Genomic DNA, 19,901 nt, shown 5'->3' with positions numbered 1-19,901 from the left:
TATCTTTTTTTTCTGCTCGTGAAGAGGTACAAATTCTTGATTGGTTAAGCATTGCTATTTCAACTATAAAAGATGATAAAAATACTAATATGCTTGCGGAAAATAAAACAAAGGGGGGAATTAAATGTGACTGAGTTTAGGGTTTGACATTTTTCCTTCCTTATATTTTCTAACTGGTGGACTGTGACCTTCCAAACAATAAATTCTTAGCTTAAGGAACTGTGAGGGCAGGCATTTCCCTTGTCTTGATAACCTGTCATTTTTAACCCACTGATTTTGCTCTGGTTTAGCAGACCACAAGTATTCTCCAGTCTGCATTTGACTTTTAAATTCTTGTGGTAGGGTTGGCTACCTGCTACAGTCCAATCAAGGGGGAAATGTCTCCTGACATCGAAGTACAAGGGAGTGAATAGGACAAGGTTCAGCTTCTGACATATCAAATATAAAGCTTTCCAATATCATGAAGTTTTGTTGAACATGTAACTGTAACTTCTAAAGACTCAAATTATTGAAATTAGTCTATAAGCTCTTAACAGGAGAATGTCTCGTAAGCCTATTAGTATTTTGAGGTTTGGCCACTAGATGGTGCTTTTAGAAAAACCATCTTTTTAAGTTTCAGGAGAAACTGGGCTTACTGTGACGGAATGAGCAGTTTAAGCCCTCACCTCTTGTTGCTAAACATCAGCATCATGTGCAGCTGTAAGTTCACATCACTTAAGCCATGGGAGGCCTGTGCACGTGGGACTGATGGGAAATTACCAAGATCTGCCATGCTGGGACTTAGATGTGGCTAAGTATGTCTCAACACAACAAAAACATTCTAAAAATTAAAGATCGTAATGTTTGGTTAAGTTGTTTGGTCCTGCACCCTAGAAATACGTTTGGGAATACTTGAAAATAGCCAAGTCCCAAAAGCTTGCTGCTTTTATTTTCAGTTGGATTTGACCGATCATAGGACAGAAGGCGATGGCGACCCACTCCAGTACTCTTGCCTGGAAAATCCCATGGATGGAGGAGCCTGGTAGGCTGTAGTCCGTGAGGTTGCGAAGAGTGGGAAACGACTGAGCCACTTCACTTTCACTTTTCACTTTCATGCATTGGAGAAGGAAATGGCAACCCACTCCAGTGTTCTTGCCTGGAGAATCCCAGGGACTGAGGAGTCTGGTAGGCTGCCGTCTATGGGGTCGCAGAGTTGGACACAACTGAAGCGACTTAGCTTAGCAGTAGGACAGAAGATGGAAGTATAGGCTTAAACGTGGTAAAGCTAGGAACAAGGAGTTAAACTGACAGCTTCCCCTCACCGTATTAAGAAGTTTACAGACCTTCCTCTATTTACAACAGAGTTAAATCTTGATAAACTCATAAGTTGAAAATATCCTTAAATCAAAAATGAATTTAGTGCACCTAATCTACTAAACACCATAGCTTATGAACCTAGTCCACCTCAAGTGCTCAATACACTTAACATTAACCTCCAGTTGGGCTGAATCCATTTAACACAAAGCCTGTTCTACAACACAGGAATCAGATATCCTGTGAAATGTGTTGAATCCTGCCCTTAAGTGGAAAACTGGTTCTAAGTCTGTCAGTTATTTTCCTTTCATGAGTGCATGGCTGACTGGAGCTGCTGCTGCTAAGTCACTTTAGTCGTGTCCAACTCTGCGACCCCATAGACGGCAGCCCAACAGACTCCTCCGTCCCTGGGATTCTCCAGGCAAGAGTACTGGAGTGGGTTGCCATTTCCTTCTCCAAGGCATGAAAATGAAAAGTGAAGTCGCTCAGTCGTGTCCGACTCTTAGCGACCCCATGGACTGCAGCCCACCAGGCTCCTCCGTCCATGGGATTTTCCAGGCAGGAATACCGGAGTGGGGTGCCATTGCCTGCTGCTACTGCCCAGCAAAGAGTATCCGTACTGCATATGGCTAGCCCAAGACAAGATCCAAATCCAGAACTACAGTTTCTTCTTAATGTATATCACTCACACCATCACGAAGTCAAACCATATTAAGTCAGGGACCTTCTGCAGTGGTTTGCGTGATGTAAGACCCATGTGTAGTACAGAGACATGCCTCTCCCTGTGCCACCTCTGGGTCATTGACAAGCTGTCCTAAGAGGTAACCAAGAACATCTTACCAGATAGAGAAGTTTAGATAGCCCACAACTCTAGGTTTTTCAGGTTCTAGGAGGCTGAACCTCTCCATTTCTCTCAACTCAAAGTATGAGTTTCATGGCACATCCAATGTCAAAACTTTTGACCTTACTATGTTACATAACAGTAGGCCAGTGAACTTAAAACTACTGAAAAGCAATCAGTGTGTTTTGCTTTTTGGAATACTATCTCTTGCAGTTTAGCCCAAGAAGGGCTTACCTCTTACTCCCAGTTTGCTGTATGAGGTATACAGAGACATGCAGTTCATAACATGTGGCTACATCCCCCAGTGCCTAATGTTGGCCTAGTGTAGTATAAAAGTATTTGGGGAGAGGAAAAGAGTGGGAAGACGGATGGATATAAAGCAAGGGCAAGGAGAGCTAGAGCTGCACCTCTTCAGCATTCTAAAAGCCCTGTGCAGGGCATGGTTAGGCAGAGTTTGTAGAACGCTATTGTGCAGCCTACCCCCGTCATACCCAAAATTTTTTTTTTTTTTTTTTGGACAGGAACCAACCTTAAAGTAATAGCTTCATGCCTCTCGGTGCCATAATTTGCCAAGAAAAAAGCTTTTCTTTGGTGCCAAGAAAGTTTCCGTAGTGGACTGACAGGCCGTTTCAACTCACAGTACTGCAAATAACTGATTTGAGGAAGACATGAAATCTTCATCTGTACCTCCAACGATGTTCCACTAATGATCAAAAGATCTCATTTATTTACAGCTACCTGTCAGAATAGGCAGGTTGGAAAAGGAGGTGAGCAGATACCCAGGCTTGCAATTAGTCTTTTCATATTAACACATTCAGCCCTAAGGGTGCCACTTGTTGGCTAGGGACTGATCTGAAAGCTACATGGTAACAATCACAAGGACTAAATACCAGTCTTAAGGATTCAAATGCAAGGATCTTCAAAGTGAGCCATGTTGCCAACACTGTCTCCAAGGTGGAAAGATGGCAGTCATCTGCAAAGCAAAAGGTTTTGCATAGAACTGCCATTTAAGTACAGTGAAAATTACTTAGTTTTTCAGATGTCCAGAACTGTTTACCCATACGGGACAATGATAAGTAGAAAAGTCAAAATAACTAAGAAGGAAGCTTAGGTACAGTCGATGGGAAAAAGTACAGTGGAGCCTACTGGTATGATGACCTAATTTTATCTCACTCAGCTCAGTGCATACTAATTCAGAAGATCAGGTTTCTCCTTTATACGTGTGCTGTGCCAATCTCAAAGAGATCATCTAGGATACACTTCGAGCAATAAGGCAGAGTCTGTAGCTGAAGCAAGGTTTTTTGTTTTTTAAAAGACTATGAAAAATAAAAAGCCTGTTATCAAAATAGGTTCAGCTGGTTCAGTTCTCCCTGCTTTTCAACAATCTACTTTGGGACAAGCGAGTAATGTTTATTTTTCATCTCTCTTAGCTGGTCAGCCAAGAGAACTTGAGAACCTACCAGTTTTATCAACACTTGAGAAAAAGAACCTGAAGTAAACGGGAGGTTAGCTGTGTGCTTGACCTGTGCTGTCCATTACCCACACTCCCTAGATAACTGAACAGAAACCAACCTGGATGGAACAGCCAGCTCTCTCACCCCTCCCACTAAGATGTCACCATTACACTTCTCTAGCCTGAGGCCTAAAAGGGGAACAGCAGTAATAGATTACACATTTCTCTACGTAAGGACAAAAATACTGCCTAATTTGAGTTTTAAATATTGCTCAAAAAATGTCTTTACAATCTGACACAAAATTTGTTTTCAAAATGAGTGACAGGGTAAAGTTGATATTAAAATAATGAAAGGAGCTTAAAAATAAATCCAATTATTGTGCTTAGTAATCAACAGTGGTTTCACACAATAGGATGTCTGTGTTCAACTTACAAGACTGATAGTATGTCATGCTGTAGCATCAGTTAATGAGTTGATACCCACCCATCCATCCATCAAACCACTGATCACATCTTAGCAGATTTCTATCCTTGCAGATTATAGTGTAATATGGAGGGGACGGCTCTCAACTCATATTTTAACTATTTAATGGCTCAAATGAACTTGATTTTAATAACACGTAATAACAGTGTCTAAGTAAAGGAAGCCTCTCACCAGTATGCTTATCCAGTTAGACTAAATAACCTCTTTCCAAGAATCAAATGATTCAAGAGGCAGGCACTGTTGCTTCATCATTTCACCTTTCAACCAAAGCATATGTTTACCATTCTTAAATAAAGCGGGGAACTCTCTTAAGGATCTTTACCAAATGCAACTCATGCCACAATATCCATCTGCTATGGGGCTAAAAACTGATGGAAATAAGCAAAAACTATTGACAAGAAATGAAAAGGTAGCAAACTGCACGTTCATGCTTAAAATAGAAATGAGTTTGGAAATTGCACCTTGACTACAAAAATTGCCCCTAGGAGGTGACTGCTGACAAAACCACCTACCCCTGCATCCAGCCCGTCACAGACGAGTCAACATCAGAAGTCACTGACTCCACAGCCAGAAGTGTGTGTGTGTGTGTGTGTACTTGAAGCAATTTTCAGCATTTTTTTTTTCCTCATTTGGCAAACGTGGAGAAAGCCACCTGGCTGACTGGCAAACGTGCATGAGAACCATTGTTTACAACGCTCCTGTTGTCTGGGACAGGATATGTACGTGGGGGTTTGTTTCCATGGTCCAGGACACAAAAACTCTGGACATGTGGTAAAGAAGAGCTTCACAATAAATAAAAAGGCAAGCATGGGCCAGAAAGTTATTTTAACGTACCTTTAAATATAAATTGAGTCCCAGAGGCAGAAAAATCACCTACCCAACACTGGCACATTTTAAACATGATTAAGACTTGCAGGTCAAAATCCCAGTGACAGCACTGGGATTTGTTGCTGTATTTGAGATGAGGAGAGCATCTTAAACACAATTCTGTGGCTTAAATGTCACTTAACTTTCCCCTTGAGCTTAAAATTGGCATAATTTTGATACCAAAACTAAGTCTGAATAACCAATACATAAAAACAAACTGGCTAAGTAGAAAAAAAAATTTTTTTTTTCCAAAACAGAATCCCAAACCCCAAAAACTTATATATAGGATGCAGGTAACAGAAAGAGTCAAATAAAACAACAGTGGTTCCTGAATTTAAAGGAAGGATGCCCACTTCTCTCTCTCAAGAGGCAGACGATCAGCTGAAAAATAAAAATATTGTATCAATAGAACACTCCAGATTTAAAACTTGCAGCCATCTTTGTTCATGCAATATCAAATGTTTAGAAAAATACCCCAAACTTCAAAACAACCCATCAAGCTACCAAGAGGAAGGAAACTGTTGCCCCAATCTTATGACCTGATGGATGGTTGAGGGTCCTGATGGGACTGTTCAGAAGGTCGCTCATGGGACAGAGGTCTGGAGTTTACACGAGATCAAGTTTGTGGACCCTCAGACTAGGGTCCATGCTGTCTTCAGTCCATGAGTTCTTGGGTCAGCAGCTTCAAGAACGTGACAGCTAAGCAAGATCCCAACACATGGCTACTTTGGGTTTTGGCCCAAGTTCTCTGTTTCACTCAATTTCCTTTTAAGGAGTATTATTAAGTATTACTGTTTTTGGTGACGATAAGTCATTTTAGTAACCACTATGGGCAGTGGTTTGTAAACAGACATTGACAAATACAAAGAGCAGTGCAATATTTGACCCAGACTTTAAAAGAACAGGAGGCGATGGTGGAAATGAGGTAACTCTTCCCCAACACGTGTGAACAGACAGCTCCTGCTCTTCTAATGCTCTATGTCCATTAGGAGAGAGTAGGGCTTGTCAACAGGATGGTTACATAAAGAAGAAGCTACAGAAGAGAAAAAAGAAAGGTTCAGATTCAAAGTTGATTCTTAAAAGGCTTTAAAATAAAAAAAAGGAGCTTCTCTATAACAAACTGAAGGAACAGTGGTGTGTCAGTAAAAGGATGATCAGTCGAGGTGGGGAGCAACAGCAGTAGAGCTGGCACCAGAGGCCGAGGAAGAAGAGGCTGCCTTGGAATGGGGCGGTGGGGTGCTAATCAGGGTAGAAGGGGATGGGAATGGAGGACAAAGGGTGGCAGAGACGGTGTATGAAGTACAGAATACCACGTGGCAAGCGTCTTGGAGGAGCTGGTGCTGCCCAGATGGTAGCATTTCAAGTCCAGACAAAGCAGGAAAGCATGAGACACTTCCTTCCCTATTTCTTTTATCCAGTATTATAAACATGTGTACATTTGTATATCAAACAGTGACTAAAAAGAACTCACAAAAGGGCACACAATGTTTGGGTAAAAATATATTTTCCCCCACTTTATGTTCTTGGCACTAGTGATATGCATAGATTACCTGTCCACCATGCTCCTACCTCCACAGATACCAAATGACCGAGCCAGTTTGCTACGGGATTACTTTCATACTTGAAAAAAATGATATGCTTCACACCAATACAATTGTTTTAGTTTTTTAAAAAAGACAAGTGTCTAACATGCAGTTTACATATATGACAATTCTGCATTAACACTGAAAGGAGATTACACAAGTTTTAAAAAACACATTGGTTATTTTCCAACAGCAAAATGACAGTGATCTACAACTACAGTTTAAGGCATATCAGCATATTTTAAAATTAAGGAATAGACAAAGTTCTAATGCTGTTCACAGCTTAATCTTCCATTTATTTAAAAAATTCCCTTCATACCTACATACAATCTAGACTTTACGTCAATTCCCCCTAAAGAGTCATCACATACGTATCCTGTCAATGGAACCAAGACTTCTGGAAGTTGAGACTTGACAACTTCAGACACTTGCAAATGGCAAAGCAAAGGGATCTCAATGCACAGTTTTGGTAGGACCACACAGAGACAGTATGACATGAGTTGGTAACAGCTGAAAACCTGATTCAACAGTCTGTATTATGAAACACCGATGGATATGTCAAGCAAGTGAGGAAACCAAGTCCGTCTGTCTGAGGTGCACAAGATATGAGGTGTTATTGCTGGTGAGATCACAAAGCAGAGAAGGAAGATGAGTAACCTGTGCCCAACATTCTGTTAAATGTTCCCCTGGTTAAGGTGTCCTTTCTGGACAAAACCTTCACCAATTAATAAAGAGCCTAAGCTGGGAAAAGGTCGTCTCTCAACTGCCTGTAAATTCGCATAAGTGCTTTTCCATCACATCCTTCTTGAAACTGTTATAGGTATCTAAAGTCCAGAAGAAGCAAAAGCATGGTCATAATGGTTGAACAAAAGATCTGGGGAAGGGCCAGCAAGAGCTGTCTTGGCAAAAAAAAAAAAAAGGTGATCCCTGGTCGTAGTTAGCACAAGGGAAAGATCATTAAACCAGGATCACCAAAAAACTAAGCAGTCATAAAGGCAGTGTAATATGAAAAAAACTTTCTCTTGTTTTTCTCTAGTGGAAGGTAGTAGTTTCTCATTCTAGCTTTACTTACACAGTCAGAACCAAGGACCCTCTGGGACTTCCCTGGGGGTCCAGTGGTTAAGACTTCACACTCTTATTGCTGAGGACTCAGGTTCAATCCCTGGTCAGGAAACTGAAGTCCTGCAGATCACATGGCACAAGCAAAAATAACAACAAAAGAGAACCAAGGACCTTCTGTAATATCCAATGAACCCACAACACTATGTAGAACACAGACTGGGATTGATAATTTCTGACTTCCACACTGACACCAAGGAAAAGTCAAATCTCTGTGTTTCTTGTGAAAAAGAGAGAAATGTGAGCCATTTAAAATACAGTTTTCTTTCTTTTAAAAAAAGAAAACAAAGGCTACTCCAACCAATACCTCCCTACCCCCATCCAGGAAAAAAAAAATAATTCCACCTATCCCATTTGTTTCTCTAAAAAGCCAAAAAGATCTCAAAGGTTTCTTACTACTGTACTTACATGCAAAGGCGAAAGCACATCCAATTAGATTTGAGGGTATCATTTACTCCGTGCAGAGCCAAGGACTACTGTGAAAAAAGGCACAGATACAGAAAGAAGAGAGGGCAGCAATAACAAACCAAACAGGGCTGGGGAGCAGGGGCAGAAAAAAGTTCAGAAGCAACGCAGTTTAAAAAAAAAAAAAGCTTTTATACGTTTCTTTTGACTTTTTATTCCCTGACTCTCCATGATTTGTTTTTCTGTGAAAAATTTAATGGGGGGAAAAAAATCAATCAACAATCTTGGAATCAAAAAGTCAGCTGGATGCCTTTCGCGGTTGGGCTCACTTTAAAAAGGCTTTAGCGATGCATGTAAAATGGTCATTTTCAAGGGATGCATTCTTAGGATTTGGAAGTGTATTTCCTGTTACAAGGCACAAAAATGAGCACACAAGCAATGACTGAAACAAGCATACAGCACTAGTATTCAAGCTTCTGTCTGGTGCACAGCGTCAGCAAATTCAGCCCACGGTTAGAATCAGCATGCCACCTGATGTCTGGCTGCTGCACAGCTAGCTTCAGACTAGAATCATTCAAAAACAAAAGCAGAAACACTGATCCAGGAGCTTCTAAAGCCTGTCTTTATACCTCTATTGCTGCTTCTGGTTTGCAGTTTCTATCCCAGCTGAGTTTGAGCTTCCATGAAAACTGATTCCTTGCTTTGCCTAATTAAGCCTAAATCAGTTCATGGAAGCCCATTCCTTCTTTCCCTAAGAGTTGAGGATAAAGAGAAGGTTGAAAATTTACTGAAATCAACTAGAGACTATTTAAATTTTTTTTTAAAAAGTGTGTATGTGTGTTCTGTTCACTTTATGTATGACTTAATGAAGACCCTTCACCAGGGGATCTTCCTGACCCAGCGATTGAACTTGGGTCTCCTGAATTACAGGTGGATCCTTTACCATCTGAGCCACTAGAGAAGCCCATCTAATGGATGACTAGGGAGGGCCAAAAGGAAAACGCAGGGGTGAAGGGTCAGATTCATATGAAATGTTATTCTTTCAAGTAAGAAGTTGGAGACTATGGAGTCAGAAGCTGGGAGTGTTTGTTTTTATGGGGGTGGGGGGGGGGGATAACTAAGAAACTGAAAGGATAAGCTTCAAGAAGGAAAAGTATAGAAAAGAAATTAGGTATGCTCCTTTCCATACAAATCTGGAATATGTAGTCTATGTCCTGAAATGTGACTAATTCCTAATTCTTGTTGATGGGACAATGGGTCTTAAACGTAGAGGGCAGGTTGAGCGAGTCTTGGTGAGGCCATTCCTTCAAGACAATTGGATTTGAAAGATCAGATGTTCTATTCCTTCATCCCTCTTTTGGCCAAATATCAAAATATGCAAGGAAAGTGGGATGTGAAGTTGGATTTCTGCTTTCTTGACTCATGGGTTTGTGTTATGTCCCTTCCCATTTCTATCTTAAAATGACAAAATCTCCTCAAACTTGTGCCGCAAGATGATACAGTTTATAACAAATTTTCTATTTTAAGTATTTCTGGAAAATTTCTCCTCGGAATTATTGAAAAATGTTACTCAAAGCACTGATATCCTGGAATCAGTCATTAGGCCCTCGCCCTCAGCCTACAGAGAGCAGATTTAGGTGTGTTTATGAAAAGATGGGGTATTGTTAGTAGCAAACAGGTTGCAGAAAGCCCATTAATTTTAGTAGAAGACTCTTCTACTAAGAACGTTGTATGATCAGCCTTGGAGAGGGCTATCTGTGAGAGGGCCAAGGCTGCCCTGACACAAGTAAATATAATCACTGATTTCTTATTACAGGCCAACTTGGCTAGGACTTAAGATAGGGGTTCAGACATGTTTTTAAAGCCATAAGAGGAGACAAACCAGTCTGAACAGATCCACAATCCAGGCCAAATAATGTTATTATAGTAATAATTTTAAAAAATCCATGCAAGGGTAAAAGTCAGGTAAAGCTTACCCACCGTTCTGCCTACATACAAAGCTACCTTGGTTTGGGGCAGGTGAGGAGAAGCAGCAGAAGGCGTTCAGAGCCTTTCCATCATGGAGATGAATAATCAAGAAAAGCAAGTTGTCAGGGCTATTCAGGTTTACAGTTCAGCTGCTGAGGTGATGAGAAGTTTTCCTGTCAGACGTACATGGAGGAATTTAGCCTCCTTCCCTTGGTCCCAAGCAACACTCGAGTCACAGGACAGGCATGCTTGCTGCCGCCACTCTGAACAGGCATAAACGGCAAGTCATTTGCGTTTCCAGAAACAAAGTCCCACTGCACATAGCTTTTGCTGTGACTCCCTTGTTCTATCATTTTCCACCCCCCAACAACATTCAGCAAAATGAGTTAATAGTTATATGGTGTCTGGGGAAGGGGGAAAAATAAAAATAAAAAAATAAAAGGACACAGATGGCAGAGATACAATATTACTGCAAAAGCAGGTGAATGCGGACCATCCTTGGCTTGCCAGGCTTTATGTGAAGCTTGCACTGCAAGTTAAAAAACAAAACAAAAAAGTTAGAAATAATAATAAATTAAAAGAAGGAAAATTAGGAGCGCCAGCACCAGCATTCGGTGATGGTGAATGCTCATGCAATGATTATGGAATCGACAGAAATTAAAACCAAAAATTTGAGTAAGCTATATACTACATGACAAGCAAAAGCAAAATTTTAATACTGAATTAAAGAACACATGGTTAGTTTCCATTTGCAGGTCATTCAGAATTCATGAGTGACTTCTTGAAACCATTACATGTTCTACTGGGAAGATTTGCAGTTTGATTTTTCATTTTCTCAAATAACACAAAACCATGATCTATTCAATTTGGGCATCACAGCAGTACTGAATAGGAGCTGAAAAATTCCATTTCTGAGCTGCTAGAGTCAGAGAATAAATAAATATACAATAAATGTCTTTGAACAAATAATTTGGCGGTTGGAATATAGTGGATGGAGGACATGCTATTGATCTATTTGGGAGGGGGAAAAAAAGGACGATCATTATATGGTTACAGCTATAGCAATGCCAGGAGCCTTCCCCCTCTTAGGTATAAAGCAACACCAAGTTCAAGATCCACACGTCTAGTTTTAGGCAAACCCAAAACATGCAACTTCATTCCTTAGCAAGAATCAAAATATGTTTTAAAAAAGAAAAAAAAATGAGTGGATGATTCTGTAAACTGTCATTATCAGATGCCAGGTATAGTTTTAAAATGAGATTTTAAAACTTTCTTTTTGGAATGGATGCGTCTTTAAACCCCCAAACTGCCGGCTGGCAAAGTTTTCAGAAAAGATGAACACTGTCTACTGAACAACTTACCCTCGGGCACTCCCACCACTGAGGTGTAGCCGCGAGCAAGGAAAGTGACTTGGTGGCCAGAGATGGCAGGAGGTGGGGTCCAGTTAAAGGCAGTACCAGGGTTAGTTCTACCTTGTCTGTAATCTTAGGACATGTTATGTGCTCTCATGCCACTACAGGTCAGGGAGGAAGTACAAAGCCTTACCTACGTTAAAGAGGGAGCGTGTCATTAGAATAGAAAAAAACAAAGGATTTCAAACTATTAGAAAAACTTAGTTAAGCTCTGAGGTGGAAGCATAGCAGGTGAATAAACACGCATCTCTTTTTACGTTTTATCCCTCGAACAGCTCCCATGCTCCTTCTCCAGCTACACAAGGAGGAAAGAGCCTCCCATGTATTTTCAAAGGACTGTTCTAGTTCCCCTGGTCACTGTCTGTCTGTGGTCCTCTCTAACCAAAACTCTCCACTGGCAGTAAGAGAAGTAATTTTTTTTCCCCACTTTTACACTTCCGGCCTCCAACTGGCAATTGCTTTCACTGTTCAAATGGGAAAGTGAGCTTAAGTTCCTAGAAGAAGTTACCAAAAAGTTCGTGCTGTTGTCAGGCACAAAATCTGGTGACTCTTACACACCAAATTAAGTCTAACCCTATTAATAATAACTGAGAATGTATAAATAAGGCTAAAATAGAATTCACACACACTTCACATAAACTTGAAAAGCATTATAAATTTCTAAGGCCCAAGGCTGGGAAGAAAATAACCTAAAACGTTCTAAAGGATAAGAAAAACCTCCTTACATGGAGAAGTCTGTTATTAGAGAGACTGTTGAAAATGGAGGCACAATGCTGATCAGCTCTTGGAATATTTATTGCTTAAAGGCACATCCAGTATAAATGAGATATCCTTGGAACACTGCTGGTCTTTTATAAACATTTTTAGTCCTAAAACATGTACCTTTATGCACTTTGTGCTTCAGGGTAAGAAAACTTGACTTTGGGTTTCCTAAAACATGAGTCAGCAGCTTTTTTCTATTTCGTTCAGGCCTATAGATGTGTGTACACACACACACACACACACACACACACACACAACCTATTTTTATCCTGGGTTGGTTTGGATCAACAAGGGTATGATGCCAAATGGCTTTCGTTGTGTCTTCCCTAAAGGAATCACCAATCTCTGACTGCATGGGGATCGTCACCATTAGTGACCGACACTGCCCCCAACGTGTCGAGCGACTACAAAGCGCATTCTTCAACTGGATTATAATCTAGGCAGCTGTCACTCAGAATTAATACAGCATGACTCAATTTTCAGCCCCTGGAGTCCTTCGATCACTTGGGTCTGTACCAACCCCATTCAACACCACAGCTCACCTACACTGACTACCTTCTATTGCTTAGAAAATCTGCTTGCTCCCCTGCTCCCTTCACACATTGCTTGCTGGCTCAGAGCTTGGAAAGTCAAGGTCTGCAGAGGAGAACTGCAAACTCTCTGCATGTCACTGGAGCAGTGCATGTTGGTTTCTACTACAGACAACATAACAGTATTCCTTGCGGGGGCAGGTCTGCACACTGACCAAGATGAACACCTCACTGCCGTGCTCACTGTCCACTGATCAGACCTGACGACTGCGCAGGCTCCAGCCTGTCTGCCATATTACATCTAAGAACGTAATTTTCTGCCTTCTCCAGTACCAACATTTTTAGTGTTTACTTAGTTGTCAGCCTCTCCCCTGGCACCTTAGCATCTGAGGGCGGAGAGCAAGAATCCTGAAACATGCTCTGAGTTGGCTCCTCACTGCCCTCAGAGGGTCATGTATTAAACAAAGAGGGTGGCACCCATGGGCTCACCACCCGGCCGCCACTAAGGTTTTCTTCTAAGGTAACTTACTGACCACTGTGCTTACTGTCAGACCAACAGTAATTGTCATAAAACGGCACCCTTGAGTCTTTCAGGTGATTTCCATAAAGCTTCAAATTACAGGAGAATTTCAAGGCAGGCCCAAACCCCCCACTGGCTTCAGGCCACTGCTGCTGCAATATCATAGGGAGTGATAACTCAGGAGCAGAGTCTGACCCCTCAGCACATTAAATCAAGGCTATATTAAAAAGAAATTTCTTTGTGTGTGTGGATACAGGTATGTCTTGAGAGCTGGTGGAAGTGTCTTAATAGGATGGGCATTTTGATTTCATTTTCACAATAAAACAATTCATCATCTTGTTCAGAGGAAAACTAGTGGCCACTGGCAGTTCTTCTGAATCTTTCATTTTGGGAACAAGACGGTCAATGACTGGCTTCTCAAGCCTTACAAGAGAGAATAGAAAAATAATTCTAACAATCATAATTTTAGGATGCTCTTTCATCCAGAGCCAGGAGGATTGTCTCCAGAGAGTAGTGAAGAGAAACACACTGTCTTCTCGAGAGTCCTAGTATTGGTGCAGAAGATGCTACTGGAGATGACAGGTGGCTCCAGTCCTGATTGCTTGATCGTGTGGTCAAGTTTTAGACATGAGTGTTTGTGTACCCTTTAGATATACTTTAAAAACCTTTATCGTCTCCCCTGCACTGTAGAGAAAATACTTGCTTTTATCTTTCTGGTAACAGACCAGTTTCCAGTCTGCAAACGGGAAAAGTAGAGACATGCAAGAGGAATAAACTGTTAGAGAGCCCCGCTGCGTGGGGGTGACACCGCTTACTTTTTCTTATCCTTGTCTTTCTTGGTTTGCTGGGCCCCAGACTGTTGGGCCTGGGATTGGAGCAACTGGGCGGCTGCCTTCTTCTTCTGGAAATTGTTCACCTCCTCCTCCAGCTCCTTCTTCTTGTCTTCCACTTTCTTCTTCTCTTCTTGGTGTGTCCGCTTGAGGAGGTCGAATTTCTCGTGGAGCTGAAAAGGAGAGGAGGAGAACAAGCTTGAGGGAAGGGCTGGGATGCTTGCTGGTCTAAGGCTGCTTGCATATGTTCAGAAACACACACGTGGTGCTGCCTGTGGTCCAGTTCCCAGAGGGGATCTGGATCTAGGGCTGAACCAGGCAGAGGTCTGAAGGGCATCCTGTGGAGCCCTGTGCTCTATTGAGACTTGGATCCCTTAGGACTAAGAGAAATCTCTGTGCAGTTTTTCGGATAACAGAATACAGTCATCGTAAAAAGCATAAAGAAGAAAATTAAAATCATCCATGCTCCTAGTAAGAAACTTACCTAATGATAAGAGTAGTTCTTTTCAAAATAGATAATACATATTTACTTGGAGACTTATATAATGACTACAGATAGACGTATACAGACTATTCAAATAAAAAGAGCATGTAGAGAAATTTCTGAACCTTGACAAACTAAATTTAGAAAAATAACACAATGCAGAAACAAAAACAGGGGGAGAGGGAAGAAGGGCGGGTGGGGAGGCAGGAAGAGAAAGGGAAGGAGGGACGGAGGGAAACGTCCTCACTGAATGATTCTAGATTTTTTACCCAGCATTCACTTGATACTTAAAGCCAACAGCAAATAAGGCTCAACTTTCCTTTCTCTGCAGCAAAACTATGTTGAGTACTTAGCTATTAAGTAAACTCTAGGTTTTTCATTATCTACCATCAAAGCAAACCTATGTCTTTCTCTCAGTGGGATAAGTGTTACTCAGAAATCCATGAGGCCCGATTCCAATTGATGTCCATACAAACAGACTCATAAATTTTAATGTACCTCAGTTTATCTTTTAACAGGAGAAAATGAGTAATATTCATTAAGCTATATCAGCTAAAGAATTGGGTCATTTTAAAATCTGAACAGAATTGATTCCTTCATTCTAAACTCTTTGAAAACTCTTACTGTATTGAAAATATTACTTAAGATGAAAACAAATTACTCATTACCATGTGAAATAATTCATATGTCTGAAAATGTTCAGTTATTTATTTTACAATATACTATGCATACATTTAGCAGTATATTTAGGGTATTATGTATAAGAAACAAATACAAATAAAAAGGATACATTTACATTTAATTAAGTGATCTTAAAAGCTTCCACACTACATTAATCTGCTGCTGCTACTGCTGCTAAGTCACTTCAGTTGTGTCCGACTCTTTGTGACCCCATAGACAGCAGCCCACCAGGCTCCCCTATCCCTGGGATTCTCCAGACAAGAACACTGGAGTGGGTTGCCATTTCCTTCTCCAATGCAGGAAAGTGAAGAGTGAAAGTGAAGTCGCTCAGTCGTGTCTGACTCTTAGCGACCCCATGCAGCCTACCAGGCTCCTCCATCCATGGGATTTTCCAGGCAAGAGTACTGGAGTGGGGTGCCATTGCCTTCTCCAACATTAATCTAATGGCAACTAAATTAAGTTCTTGGTTTAATTTAAATAATAGGGGCATATATGTTTATATAATCAAATATATGTTTATCTGTGCAGTTTTAGGCAGATTTTGTGTGCTTAAACTATTTTAAAGTGGTAATGATTTAGTGTGTGTGCTTAATCATTAGAAAGAACTTCCATATCAAAAGTGATAGACCAAAAGCTCTAATTTGTATTTTAAGAAACTTCTCAAAATAAAACTAATATAATCAATAAATACTGCTTAAAAAAATTTTTTTAAAGAAATAAAAAAGAAATCCAGAAAGCAGTTACCCTGGCCTGGAACTACAAGGGCTTTGGGATCAGGCCTAGAGATATAAGATCTAGCTTTAGTCTTGGCTTTGCTGCTAAGTTGGTATGTGACGGCATAAACCCCTTAATTTTTAGGACACTCAGTGTTGCCATCTGTGAAACAGGAATGAGACTGGCTGTCCTGCTCTTCACACCAGGCTGGTAGGCCACTCCTCTGATAGAATACACGTGGCAAGTGCTTATCTCCTCTGTCTCCCCTGGACACAGGACAGATGGCTCACCTCTTTCTCCGCCTCTTTAAGTTCAGCTTCTTTCTCCTTCACTCTCATGACAAACATCTGTCTCATCTCTTCTTCTTTCTTCTGAAGTTCTCCCAGAAATTCATTCCTTTTGGCTTCATATGTCTCCTGAAGACTACTCAAAAGCCACAAACCAAGGACAGTGTTGTGAAGTTGCATGATAAGACATTTCAGTTCAAACAATTTCTACCCAACTGCTTCCTCAAAATAGATAAGGCTGCAGCTTACCAGGTTCAGGGACACATAAAATGGCACTATCTTTTTTTAATTATGTGAGGATCAGAAAGACAAGTGTATCGGAACCAGAGATGTGGCAGTAAGCACAGAATAGCACTAACGCTGATGTTGTTTAGTCGCTACTCTTTTGGGACCCCATGGACTGTAGCCCGCCAGGCTCCTCTCTCCATGGGATCTCCCAGGTAAGAATACTAGAGCGGGTTGCCATCTCCTTCTCCAGGGGATCTTCCCCATTCAGGGATCAAACCCGAGTCTCTTACACGGGAAGGTGGATTCTTTACCACTGAGCCACTAGGGAAGCCCCTAGCACTAATGGGATGCCTCTTACTGCCCAGGCTGTCTGCTGTGTATATTCACACAGGGTCAGCCTGGGCGGGCCGGTGTCTCCCAGATGAGTACCAGGTGGACACTGAAGACATGATTAGAATTTTAGAAGGTTAGAGGGGGTGTGGGGAAAGACGTGCATTGGCACTGGAGCCAGACAGAGCCATCAGAGCTGGTTTGGGGTTCACAGCAGTTTACTGACTGATCTGAGGAAGGGCACAGCCTCGCAGCTCAATGTTGTCTACATAAATGTGAATACAATGCCTTCCAGGGATATGATTATGGGAGGTGAATGTGGGCAGACCGAGAAAAGCATCTGACATAACATTAGTGCTGGATAAATGTCATCTCCCCCACTCAGCTCCCTCCAACCCCCCAGTTTAGAAAACAGACTCAGTGAACCATTTAAAGAGACAATAGTATATCTAAAGATATTATAGAAAATTACTACTCTTCAAGTGATATTATGAATTGTAAACAGAGCAGGGAGGAGTTTTACTTTAAACCTCATCCACCTCCTGACTGTCTACAGAACTTAGGGCCCAATATTTTAAAGCAAATGCCATGGACTCAGTTTCACCTCCAAATCAGAACAAATATATTTACAGAAAAAGCACCGTTGGTGGCACAACTTAGAAAAACAGACACCCACACCCACTCACACAGAGAAACATTTGTGGGTAAATTATTATTTCTAGCTCTCCCTTGAACTATCCCTAGAACAAGAGTTGTTACAGTAACACAGGTCTGCAGAGCTGTCCACCTTTACCCAGGGACCACTTTCATCCATAGAGCTGGTTCCAAAATGCAGAGCACCTGCGGATGACCCCAGGCTCCATGTGGAGCCACCCCAGCATTCACACTTGTCCATGCAGAAGGAGGAAATGGACATGCAAGGGGGGGGGGGGGGGGGCGCGGGCGGTGGATAGCAACATACTTACAAATATCTTAATTAGGTTTGTTTCTATTTCTATAATCAGTGCTCTTACTGACTGCTGAAAAAATCAGTTCTCCTGCCCTCAAGTGTATCAACACTACCTACCCAGTAATGGACAATTAGCAGTCTCAAGTTTCTGGAGGTATATTTGGCTTTCACATTATCTTAGAACACAAAAGCAAGTGTAGCCAACATTAGTGCTGGCTAACAACAGCAATATTTGGACTTGACATTTAAACTCTACAGCCACAGATACAGAGAAATGCGTGGGATAATAAAGGTACAAAATAATTTACAAATTTGATTTTGTTTGCTAGCTTCCAGTAAACTCTTCAACAGCATTACTTGGGTCAGAATTGCCAAAGGCAGAGGATGACCTGTCCCTGCTATTAAATTTTTGGAGGGAACCCAGTTTTTGTTGATTTTAAGATAATGAATATGTCTCCCTTTCCTAACAAGCAGTGGAACACCCACTGGGTTTGCCAAAAAGTTTCATTTGGGTTTTTCTGTTAAGATGTTAGGAAAAAATCCAAATGAACCTGTTGGCCAAGCCAATATTATAGAAACACTATCAAGAAACATGACCCAGAATGTGTTCCAAAGACCACTAATTTCAAGAAATCTTCAAAAGAAGGGACCCCAGGTTGAAAGAAAAAAAGGAAGGTGCAATGTGTGACCCTGACCTCTCTTTAGGAGAGCCCCAGAGTGCAGGAGCTCCCAAGACCTGCAGCACGTCAGCACTGCCTGGGTAGGTTTTATTGGACTTTTCTAAACTCCACTCCTGGAGATGCTGTCTCAGGATGTCCGACAAAGGCAAAGCAATCTCTGTACTTCTTAAATGCTTCCAGGTGACTGGACAGTAACTAGTATGCCAACCAAGGCTTAAGTGCTCTGAAAAGGCCTTTAGTTTCCAAACAAAACAAAAACCTGTTTAAACTGATTAACTTAGAGCTCTCCAAATCTGTTTCATCATGGAAAGTTTTGTTAAGTGACCCACAGAGAGAATCTCCTTTGGGTAACACTACTAGGAATTCTGAGAACTCTCAAAATGACTCTGCCTTCGCCAGTCCCATACACAGCCTAGCCTAGGCTCCCGTTTTGGGAAATCCATTTTCAAACTGAGTCATGACCCAGTCGAGGGACTTAACCCATCTGTTAAAAAGTTTAGAGACTAGGACAGAAAAAAAAAAAAAAAATGCAGTGCAAACACGAACAGCAGATATTGTTTTGTGCAATATGTATACTGGATCATGATGTAGAACGTATTCCATAGTGAAGTTTGCGGCCCCAAGTTGGAAAACGCATATCCCAGAGAAAGGATCGAGTGATGCTGCTGCAGCCAGATGATCTGGACACTGGCTGCTTATGAGACAGCTGCATCCGGGGACAGGAAGCGGCTCTGGAGCTCTGACACTGGAGATGACAAGCAACATGCTGGAAAGAGAAACCCCACTCCAAGGAGTCCAGTGCAGTAAGTTTCTTAGATATGCATTCACAGATGACACTCCCCAGGCACGTGCAGAAATCCATGTGTGAACGAGAGACACTGGACAGCCTCCCCAATGCCTCCAGCCAGTGAACCCCAAGGAACTGGCCCTATAGTATATCCACTCAGACACCTAAGGGGATGACACCTTTTGCAATTTTTAGCTCTTCCAACTTCATTTGTAATTGTACTTACTAATACACTTTTCCAAGGGAGAAGTGAACAATATTTTCATGAGGCTTTAAGCCAGCCTGAAACACAGGCTTTTCTCTTCTCATTTCCTCTCAACAGGTCTGAGTAGAAGATGGCTCTGCCCACGGAGGTCAAGGCAAAGGAGAACAAGCACTGACACTCCGGCCCATCCTTCACTCAGGGTAAGTCACGCAGCGCGGCTCTCCCCGTCAGGTCTCGTGGACCACCAGGGGAGGGCAGGCTGGAGTCCCACACGTCACCGCGGTTAGTGGAGGAATGTACACACGAAAATGCGTCATCCTCACAACCACACTGGGAAGTGGGTATTATTATCACCACACGTTTCATAGATGGAGAAACTCAGACACGGAGGAGCTCAGTAATCTGTGCAGGTCACACAATGAAGAAATGACGGAGCTGGGACAGGCGCCTCGGCCACCTAGCTCAGGTGGGAGCTCACCTCCCACGGCC

General features: G+C 41.8%; 1 protein-coding gene across 7 annotated transcripts in view; it reads right to left on the bottom strand.

The window, feature by feature from the left end:
- Positions 1-4,891: 4,891 nt before the first annotated feature.
- Positions 4,892-19,901, bottom strand: part of SEPT11 (septin 11) — a 97,543-nt gene continuing 82,533 nt past the window's right edge. Inside the window, exons 8-12 of one of the 7 annotated variants that reach the window (XR_003511572.1) lie at positions 16,237-16,369; positions 14,053-14,240; positions 8,049-8,116; positions 5,478-5,971; positions 4,892-5,319 (exon numbers count right to left, since the gene is read on the bottom strand). Coding sequence is in view for 6 of the 7 variants with exons in the window: in XM_027544831.1 (XP_027400632.1) it covers positions 8,092-8,116; positions 14,053-14,240; positions 16,237-16,369 (346 nt within the window). In the remaining variant the exon portion in view is untranslated. Of the gene's footprint in view, positions 5,320-5,358; positions 5,972-6,425; positions 10,543-14,052; positions 14,241-16,236; positions 16,370-19,901 lie in introns of those variants that run through there. The other 6 variants (XM_027544831.1, XM_027544829.1, XM_027544834.1 and 3 more) reach the window with 6 other exon arrangements.

Source organism: Bos indicus x Bos taurus, chromosome 6 (assembly GCF_003369695.1).
Source record: "Bos indicus x Bos taurus breed Angus x Brahman F1 hybrid chromosome 6, Bos_hybrid_MaternalHap_v2.0, whole genome shotgun sequence".
Classification (NCBI taxonomy): Eukaryota; Metazoa; Chordata; class Mammalia; order Artiodactyla; family Bovidae; genus Bos; species Bos indicus x Bos taurus.
This window is presented reverse-complemented; position numbering and strand designations above follow the sequence as displayed.